At 36.0% G+C, this 10354-nt stretch overlaps 2 protein-coding genes across 4 annotated transcripts; one reads left to right on the top strand and one right to left on the bottom strand.

Moving 5' to 3' along the window:
- Positions 1–240: 240 nt before the first annotated feature.
- On the top strand, positions 241–6476 carry LOC129310938 (CDP-diacylglycerol--serine O-phosphatidyltransferase 1-like). 2 transcript variants are annotated; one of them, XM_054952836.1, is made up of 13 exons: positions 241–713; positions 2222–2428; positions 2550–2615; positions 2725–2784; positions 3268–3358; positions 3610–3664; positions 3823–3902; positions 4045–4161; positions 4285–4369; positions 4930–5021; positions 5200–5453; positions 5783–5871; positions 5989–6476. In XM_054952836.1, the coding sequence occupies exons 2-13, from the start codon at positions 2265–2267 to the stop codon at positions 6114–6116; spliced, it is 1281 nt and encodes a 426-aa protein (XP_054808811.1). In that variant the 5' UTR covers positions 241–713; positions 2222–2264; the 3' UTR covers positions 6117–6476. The 2 variants fall into 2 exon arrangements, with proteins under 2 accessions (XP_054808811.1, XP_054808810.1); XM_054952835.1 differs by having other exon boundaries at positions 2142–2428.
- Positions 6477–7205: 729 nt separating this feature from the next.
- On the bottom strand, positions 7206–9564 carry LOC129310939 (palmitoyl-acyl carrier protein thioesterase, chloroplastic-like). Of its 2 annotated transcripts, XM_054952838.1 has the most exons (6): positions 8984–9562; positions 8755–8888; positions 8243–8356; positions 7980–8148; positions 7833–7901; positions 7206–7747 (listed from the first exon to the last, which is right to left on the bottom strand). In XM_054952838.1, the coding sequence occupies exons 1-6, from the start codon at positions 9335–9337 to the stop codon at positions 7412–7414; spliced, it is 1176 nt and encodes a 391-aa protein (XP_054808813.1). In that variant the 5' UTR covers positions 9338–9562; the 3' UTR covers positions 7206–7411. The 2 variants fall into 2 exon arrangements, with proteins under 2 accessions (XP_054808813.1, XP_054808812.1); XM_054952837.1 differs by having other exon boundaries at positions 7833–8148; positions 8984–9564.
- Positions 9565–10354: the final 790 nt, after the last annotated feature.

Genomic DNA, 10354 nt, shown 5'->3' with positions numbered 1-10354 from the left:
ATTTGTACATATTTTTATTACTCTATAGTAATTACTAAGTCGAGTCAATGTTTTAACAATATAATAATATAATCTAAATTATAAAAATTATATACTTAGTTATATTAAACCTTTACTTACGTAGTTCATCTTTAAATTTTATTCTAAAAATAAAATAAAACTATTTATTTATTAATAAGATTAATATATATTTTCCTCCTTATATATAGTGTATATATATATTTTCCTTCCTTCTCACCCTGGTGCGTGTCCAAAACCAAAACCATCTTGAAGTCTCTCTTTGACCGTCGTACGCTCTCTCGTCATCCCCCGTTGGCCCTTTTAGCCGCTGTTGCAGACTCCGCTTTGTGCTGCGAGCGAGACCAGAACACGTAGAGAACGCGAAGAAGCACCCCTACATAGACCCGAGACTCACAGATAGATAGATAGAGAGGCGTCGAAGCTGAAACTTGAAAACTCTCATCTCCTTTCATTCCCTGCGAAAAAACATATGCAATTTTTATCGCTCTTTAGCAGCAGAAACACAGACACTTTTCTTTTTCTCGCCTGATTTCGATATCCTCATTCGATATATTAAACTCGCCCCCTTCTCTCTCTATATCTTACTACAAACCTCCCTTCCCTTTACTGGCATCCGACGGCTGCGATCTTCTTGTTTCTCCAATCGTGCGGCCATGGGTCTTCATTTCTGCCGCTTCCCACATTCTCTTTACGTAAGTTGCCGACCCCGTAACAGCAAAAAGTATAACCTGACTTTCTAACCCACTTTTTCTGTGTGTTTTATTCCCCCTTTTATTTTGAGTGAAAATAAATTCCTTTTTGGGTGATATCAGTAGCTCTGTAATGCGCTCTATCTCTACTTTCTCGTGGCTATGCAAAGTTCTCTACTTTTTTTCTGGTTCCAGTTTTCGAATCTGCTCACATTCAGTGGACGTCATTTTTCCTTCTTGCCATTTTCGGGTCGTCCCAATGCTTTATTCTGTATTTCTTTAAAATTTTTAAGAGTTCATCCCACCCTTCCTTTTCAATAACAATGTAAAATTGATTTTTCATTTAGGTTCAAGCTTCAATCTGTTTTTTTCTTACATGCAACTGTATAGAGTTGAATTATGTATTGTTTTAATGGGTTTCCTGACTTAGTGGCTGCGGATGCGAGATTTAGATCCATCATGATGCTATGATCGTCAAATTTAATATCTGTTTACATTAAATGCATTGTGAACGGTTCAAACTTTGGATGTTTGGAGTTCTTGTTGCAGTTAACCTTTTGTCAAGTGCTCGTTGAGATGTTTAGTTTCGAGAAGGGGTCAATATCTGAGCTTGCTATTCTGTGATATGCATGTGGCTGTTCTGTATTAAAATGCAGGATTGTACTGTTCTGCTGTTGCTCAGACATTAAAGCTGAAGTTCCATAATATTGTAGAGTCCTTCGGCATGCGGTAGAATTTGTGATGTACTGTGGGTCAAATCTATAACGTTTCTTATTAAGTTGTTTTCTCAGGCACTCCCATTGGATTGCAATTTGAGGTTTGAAGTGCAGAAATTTGTTCAGCTTTCTGTAACTGGCAAGTTTTGTTTTTAATGGGGAACCCTAAGATGGTTATTTTGTTTTTAATGGGGGACCCTAAGATGGTTAAGTTTACAGAAGTTGTAGGCCTCTTGTTCATATAGGCGGATCGTTGAGATCATTTCTTTTGCATTAAAGGAAAAATATGTAATCCCTTTTGTTCAAAAATGATGTTTTGGGTCCACTTCAAAAAAAGGGTACAAAATGGGAAACTGTATAGGAATATTTTTACAAAATATTCTACGGAAACTCAGTATCATTTTTAATTACAACTGCTGTACTTTATGTTGGCAGTAACTACATTATACATTTATATTGCTTGCTATCATGGAACCATATTTGTTGGCTTATTTGGAGTTTTATACATGCTTCTTTGGTTCTTCACTGAATATTTTTCTCTTGTTAGTGGTTGCACATGAAATGTAACTGAGATTCTATTCTGCACGAGAAATTGGTAAAACTCTTGATAATGTGCACCTACACTGGTCTTTCATAGTTAAATGGGATGGTTCCTTGACTCACTTGGGAGGAGATTATATGTTTCATGTCATTTGTTGCCCTGTGTGCTTTGCAGGAGTGTTTATTAAGGAGCATAGATTACTGATGCCATTTGTCACAGCATCACAAGATCAGTAAATGATCTTACTTTTGCAGATTTAAAACTAGTGAGAAAGTAGCTTCTCTTCAACACTAAATTATGGAGACCAGGGGTCATCAAAGAGTAAAGAGAAATGACTATCTTGTTAAAGAAAATGGTGGCTCTCATCTGTCAGATTTTGAAGATGAATTTGATCCATGGACTGCCTGGGCATACAAGCCTCGCACAATTACATTGTTACTTATTGGTGCCTGTTTTCTTATGTGAGTGTGCTGCCAGATAAATTATTTCCATATAATGTTGGTGCAATATTACCTGCTCAGGAATGTGTCCTACATTATTATTGAGTTTGAGCAAATTTTTTATTTTGGATGCATTTGCCAGTTGGGCAAGTGGAGCACTTAATCCAGAAAGAGATGCATCTGGTGATCTTGTAACTTCTGTTAAACGGTTTGTTCTTTTTAATATCTTTAGGTTTCTTGTTGCTTTATTTTTGGCTTACAATTTTTTTCTAGAGTTCTTGTACAACGTTTTAACTACGCTTGCTATTGTTTTTTAGGGGTGTATGGGCAATGATTTCAGTTTTTCTTGCTTATTGCCTGCTGCAAGCTCCCTCCACGTGAGTAATTGCATTAATTGCTTTGACGAGTTTATAAATCTACTATACTTCTTGATTTCATACACCTATTTTTATGTATAGTTGCCTTATATTTTGTTACATTTAGTTCTAAATCCCAAATGAGGTTCTCCCTTAATGTGGAGCTTGTTTTGTGGACTTCCTTGTTAGATATGAGAAAATACCCTTTCATTGTTGACATCAGAAGAAGATCATGTTTAACTAGTTTCTTTCAATCTTTCTTTGTATTAACTCGATCTTTGCAACTAAGATCATGTGGCTCAACGATAAAATTACTCTACATGTCATTCTAATCATGGCTTAAGTATATGTGATAGCCCTTGGTCATGTGGCATAATGAAATCTGCGTTTTTGATGGGATGGTTTTTAGGTGTTAGGTTATTAGATGGCTTAACTTTTGTCGTAAACTAGTTGTTGAGACGATCATCATTGTCTGACACTCATTATTTTTCTTTCTGTATTCAGGGTTCTGATCAGACCACATCCTGCAATTTGGCGCTTGGTCCATGGCATGGCTGTTGTTTACCTTGTTGCACTTACATTTTTGCTTTTCCAGGTTGATTTTTTTTGTTTCAATTTTATTTCCTATTTTCTGATTTTGATAAGTTCAATACGATGGGGTATGCATTTGAATTAGATTTTCACACTTTCTTGATTTTCATATTTTGCTCCCTTCCACTCTTTCTGTCTGTGTCTACTATAATTTGTGCGTGATAAACATGAAAGCAGACATCATTTGTTGCTTTTTTTACCTTCAACTAAATTGGATATATGCTTATTTGTAGCCTCAAATTTGTGTTTCTGCAGAAACGTGATGATGCTAGACAGTTTATGAAGTTTCTTCATCCTGATCTTGGTGTTGGTAATGCTACATATCTCTCTTTCACACAAACACAAACAGAAGTTTTATTTTACTTTAGCATTGAATTAAACAGGAGTTATTTATTTGAGCTGAGTTGCTTTTGAGACTTGAAGGTTTTGTCAGTTTGAATCATTATAATTTTACATTACTTTATGCAGAGCTTCCAGAAAGATCATATGGTGCTGATTGTCGCATCTACATACCTGAAAACCCCACAAGCAGGTTTAAGAATGTTTATGTATGATATCTTCTTTGAAAAACTTTAGTTTATTTTTATATTTATTTTTCTTATTCTTCTAAATTCAAATGTCTTGTTATGTTTATATTATTTAGTTCCACATGCAGCTGATATATATTCACATATTTTTTTCTTTCTAAAGGAGACACTTTTTGATGAGTTTGTTCTAGCTCATATTATTGGATGGTGGGGAAAGGCTATATTGATACGGAATCAACCCCTTTTGTGGGCGTTGTCAATTGGATTTGAGTTGATGGAGGTTAGCCCTTGATCCTTATTCATTAACACTCTCCTTTCCATGGTTGTACACTCAAGCCCTTAAAGAATGCTAGCTTTTAAAATTTTTCTATGTTGTAAACATATTTCGCGTTGGCATTTCCAGTTTACCTTCCGCCATATGTTACCGAACTTCAATGAGTGCTGGTGGGACAGCATTATTCTTGACATCTTGATCTGCAATTGGTTCGGTAAGAATTGTGCATTCATCTTTCTTTGGCTTGTTCGTGAGGTGAATATAGCATGTGACATAAAAGTTGAAGCATGAGATTATGTTTTATTAATATGCAAATGATAATGATTACATTGAACTCATTCATTGATCTGAACATAATTTTTTGTGGATGACTGAAAATTCATTTTGGAAAGGGCAAGCCTTTTATTTATAGAATGCTTTAGGACTTTAACTCTTGGATATATGTTTTCCATTTAATGTTTTAAGGCTGTTGAGCTCTAAGGTTGTCTGGAAATTGTGTTTTCTGGCTCTATTTTGAATTAGAGCTATTAAGTTCTGGTTCATTTGGTCCTATTCCCAGCAAAATTGCCAAAGAACCTAGAATTGCTGTTTCAAGTTTCTGAATAATATGATGCCATGAGATCATATATTGGTTATTTATACTATCTAGTGAGACTTCCTGTCATCAAGAATATGGAGTATTTCTTTTTTAGCAATATTTTGCAATTTTATGTATTCCAGAATTATAATGTGTTAGAGCTGTTGACAACATGTTATACCTGGTTGACTTTGCAGGTATATGGGCAGGAATGCATACTGTTAGATACTTTGATGGGAAAACATACAAGTGGGTCGGACTAAGCCGCCAACCTAATATAATGGGAAAAGTATGTTTTTGCTATTATGGATGTTTTTCTTTATAACTCATTATTCTTTGCATGATTTGAAGATCAATCCATCCTTATCCTACAGGATTTCTGTCTGTCTCTATTGGATTGTTGTCCAAATCTGACTTTCTTATTCCTCAACTTTCTCTAACAGTTTGTCTCCTGATGTTATTATCAGGTGAAGCGAACATTAGGACAATTCACACCGGCACGGTGGGACAAGGATGAGTGGCATCCATTGCTTGGTCCATGGCGTTTTGTTCAAGTGCTTAGTCTTTGTATTGTCTTTTTGACAGTGGAACTCAACACATTCTTTCTCAAGTTTTGCCTCTGGATACCTCCGCGGAACCCTGTTATAATTTATAGGTTGATTTTATGGTGGTTAATAGCAATTCCAACAATTCGTGAGTACAACACCTACCTTCAAGATAGGTACATTCTTCATCTCTTGTCCCTACTCCCTACCTCACAAAAGAAAAAGACAAAAAAATATTGAATGATTAAGTTAACTGACAATCAGTTAATTTTTTAATGGCAATGTGCTCAATGCACTATTTTCAAATGTTGAAGGAAAAATTACACCACATGAAAGTTTAGAATATCAGATATTTATGAGGGAATATTGAGGGACAAAAATGCCCTTTAATCTTAAAAATAATTCTTGCTTATGTATTGCATGTGGGAAAGTGGCACATTCACGCGCTTACATTTTTCTTGTGCTTCTGGCTATTCATCTACACATGCCATTGTGAACTTTCTAGGAAGCCAGTGAAGAAGGTTGGAGCATTTTGTTGGCTATCTCTTGCTATTTGCATTGTAGAACTTCTGATTTGCATCAAGTTTGGACATGGTAGGTCTTTTCATATATGTTCATTCCTGCTATCATTGACTCTGAAAAAAAATATTCATCAGTGTGTTAATTTTATGCCAAAGATTCGCTGATAACCCATTCTTGGTGTTTCATTAGGTTTGTATCATAATTCAATGAATTTATGGTTGGCAATCTTCTGGTCATCAGTTGGAGTGGCTCTTGTTACATTCTTGCTTGTTTGGTCATGGCAACTGCATCGGAATCTAGCAAAGAAGCGGCGATAACTTTACTGTCAAACAAAGTGTAGTGCATTAATTCTTTGATTCCTTCCTGATTTTGATGGTCATTCATATTCATCTGTGTTTGATTTCGATGTAAATGCTATATCTACATTGTAATTGTAAATGATAATTTTCCTAGGATAGTGCCTCACAGGTTCTGAGCTACAGATATTGGAATTTCGGCTGGTAGAAAAAAGTACTTCTGATTTGAGAGGCATCGAAATCTTTGAATAAGTGAATTTGGTCAATTTGTTACCTGCAATGTCAATTCATTGATTTCTCTGCTTATTGATGACAGAAGAACATTGGACTTGTTTTCTACTTGTGCTGTATTGGATTGATGTAGTTTAGAAGTTCATGTAATGTCTGTACTTCAATCATTAGGCTCTTTCTGGAGCTGCAAAATAGAAACGGGCCAATCCAACTAGTAGATCAAGGAAGTATTTTATAAAAGATTATATGGCTTCGCTATGTATTATATAGAGCTTGAGAAATTAGCTATTATTATTATTAGTTAAGATTATTATAGTTTGCTATGGATCACAACTTAGTAGTATAGTTTGCTATGAATTTTATAGGTGGACTTGTGTATTGCACAAAGTCTAAGACCCAACACTTGGTATGAAAACAAAACTTGTATAATAAAGTCAACAAGCTAGTTCAAATAAATTTAAAAAATTTTAGAATTGAGTTAAGGAGCATAGATTTTTTTTTTTTTCCTTTTTACTTATAACTTATTTAGGCCGCGGATAAGCTCAAAGAATGAGTTTAGCCTGAATATTATTAATAAAAAAATTAAAATTAAAAAATTGAAAATCTTAATTTTTTTAATATAAAAATTAAAACTGATTAAAAAAATAAAATAACATTTCATAATTCAGATATTAAGCTAGCTTTAATGAGCTTGAGGGGTTGGACTGATTTTGCTGTATAAGGTTTTTTTTTTATATAATTGTTTTAAGCATGGCCCGGTTGAATTACCAATCTATTGTACAGGAAACATATGTTACGGTTCACTTGTTGGATCATAGGTTGCTCGGCCCCCTTATGAAGATTATTTTTTGACGCACGTTTGAAAAAATAGAGATAAAATGCGTTTTAAATTTGGCTTATAATTATATTTATAATAAAAGCTCTTACAAGAGAGTGATGTCATACACAATTTCAACTTCGAGTTAAAATGCCACATCCGGTTTTTCAAGGAATTTTCCCCTCTTTGCCAAGAATTTCTTGGGAGATTCACACAATAATATACACCGTCGTCGCTTATCCGTGGCAATTTCTACGTAGATGATATATTACTGGGTGGAAAATGGCATTGAAGGGAGCTTCCTCTTCCATGTTGTTCTTCCTCTCACAATTTCTTGATCTTGCTTCTGTCCTTTGGCTTGTAGAAGATGCGTAAACCTAATGGGTCTCTGCTCGAGGCATCCCAGTAATCCACCTTCCTTGATAATCTCTGACGCCAAGCTGAACAGATTTGAATTGTAATCTTGTTTCTCCACATCATGAAGTATTTCATCTTCTTCGAGATCACACAGTGACTGAACTGTATCTGAGCTTCCACATTCCCTTCTGTACTCAAGTGTGATTCCTGATAATTGGTAGCTCTCTAGGATTTGGTCTGGGATGGCCTGAAAATGTAGTTTTCGAAGTTAAGCATAAGAATTGTTATTGACCTATCATTGAAGAATGGATTGAAATTTACTTGTAATTTACCTCTAGCATCCATTTTACGTACTTCACATTGTTGACATGGTGGTTCATGTCCAAATCACTCCTCTTTGGCTGCATCAACGGAGGCGTTGCAGTCAGCGTGTGTGTGCTTTGGTAAGAAATTGAAGGCGAAGCAGAAAATGGCCATACCTTGAGATCTGAGATCATATACTTTGCCTCTTTGTTCAACTTGAGAATTTTTTCATGGGTGTCTTCATTTATTGCTTGCTTCTCTATGAACCAAGGGGAAACTTCATCCCTCACCTCATCTGGGATCTTTGAGAGGCGCCTTGTCGTTCGGTTCATCATCACCCACGTACTGTTTGATGAATTGTCTAAATGAGTAAAGTCATATAAAAGGGGGGAAAGAGGAACATACCCAAGATGACCAGGGAAAATTTTGCAGGACAAACCTTGTTGCTCGAGCGAAAACACGGCCTGTGGCTTGACTTCTTATCAGCCAGTCCCGCCGCATTCCATTTTTACCTGATGCTCCAACCCATGTGTCAATTTCAACTACCTCCCCCCTGCCATATTTGTCATAGTTTATTCAATGGTTATGATTCAGTCTTATACCAGTAAGAAAACGAAGTTTCTTTTCTGTCTTCTGGGAATCTGCTTAGATTATGGTTACTCACAATCTATAATGATAAAGAGGAAGTGTGTTTATTTGTTTAGTTTAGTCTTGGATGGTCATGTGTTTACATTAAAAGGCATAAATGCTTTTAGTTTTCCGCAGATAAACTGTGAAGAGAATGCCAATAAGAGGGATCCTTGGGAAAATGCCATTATAAAGGGAGGTTCATTTGTCTGAGGCGAGGTAGAAATTTCTGAAGATGACCAAACTAGCCAACAAAAACAAACTCGAAATTTCTTCGAATTTCTGTCATTGTTGTGGCGACCATCATGGATAGGTTATACTTACCAGACAGGGTAGTAATCAACCAGAACTTGCATTCTCGAGACAACCCAGATAAGATTGTTCCTCATCATTCCGTGGGTTGCCCCAAATCCGTCACTCAGCAGTCCAGACATCCATACATGGTTTAATGCTGTCTCCTGCACACCATCATCAACTACGTTATAATAACAACACAAGCATCTATAATTTCCTGATACAGAGCATCAATGAACTGCATGTGCTATGTAGACACCTGAAGAAGATTGAGGATGCTCTCAAGTGTCGCAGTTTTGTCAGGGCCAACTTCATAGGACCTGATGACCACTGTCTGTCTGTAGCCAACTCCACCTTCGACGATGAGCCCTTGACGATGAGGATCAACAAGCTGCTTCTTTGTTGGAATGTTCTGGCGTAGCCCATTTTGAGCAACAGAAATAACTGCTGCTTCAGCTGTTTGGCTGAGTGAATCAACCTTTACTGGGGATTTAGAAGTCCCATTAATCCTGATGCTGCTGTTTAGCTGCTTACGCTGGTCATGGTTTTCTCTCATGGAGGAACAGCATCTCACGAGGTATGCAGAAGGTGAAATTGAGAAAGTAGTAGCCATTAATTTTTTTTTTTAAATTCTTATGGAGGAGAGAAGTTGGAAAGAGAGAACAAGAATGAAACTTTTTTATAGGTGAACTTCAGGGCGTAAATGACTAGGTAACATAAATGGGGCTAGGTGGGACAAACGAGTAGTAATGAACCTTGCAATGTAGCTGACATATCAAAGAGCGCTTTGGTCTTTTACTGAGGTTGCTGGTTTTAGTTGTCAGAGCTGAGAAGCTAACTTTCTAGAACTGATCGATCTCTTTAACGGGATTGTGAAATACAAAGATGAAAGTATGTATTTTTGAAACTCCGATAACTCTCGTGCCTGACATCATTAATTTTGTCTTCTTCCATGTTGGTTTAAATTTTTCCACCTTTTCAGGTACCAAAAAGGCGGAATTTTTTACATAGGAAGAATAAAACAAAGGGATGTTTGTTGGTTAAAACTAAAAAGTACATCGCTGCTCAAGTTTTTCTTCTTAATAAGTTAATGGCATTAGCCTTGTGTGCTCAAGGCAGAGAGCAAGAAGAGAGAGAATGGTATGTTTTTGCATTCAAAGATTAGGATCAAGTGGGTAGTGGAAGTTTCTAACAGAAAGCCCCTTCATGCTTGAGCTACCCTGGGAAACATCGGAGCTTTCTTGTCCTTGCTATGTTTATTTTTTGTTTGAAATGAGAGATTTGTTGGACTGAATCTACTGAAATATTATTTTGTAAAAAAGTTTTTCCTTCAATGCTAACCAGAAGTTCAAGCATATTAGGAAGTGAAATTAGGTCAAGCACTTGTGTTGCTGTCATCTTCTTCTTCATTGTTTTCTCAGACAAGCATTGAGTTAATGTTTGTGCAAGGGCATGCTCATCAATCTGAATAAGAGCTAAGTTAGCTAGCACAAAAAAGTATACAATTTGACAATCACATATAACTGATAAAGTTTGCACAAAAGCTGATAAAATAAATGTGTCGAAGCAGGTAAAAAAATAATTAAATACTGTAACACTTTAAATAGGTTATTTTTGCAATTTCTGTTTA

This window comes from Prosopis cineraria, unplaced genomic scaffold, assembly GCF_029017545.1.
Source record: "Prosopis cineraria cultivar Desert tree isolate PC_DT_omini unplaced genomic scaffold, ASM2901754v1 PC5, whole genome shotgun sequence".
NCBI lineage: Eukaryota > Viridiplantae > Streptophyta > Magnoliopsida > Fabales > Fabaceae > Prosopis > Prosopis cineraria.
Note: the sequence above shows the minus strand (reverse complement) of the source record. Positions and strands in the feature narration are given on the sequence as shown.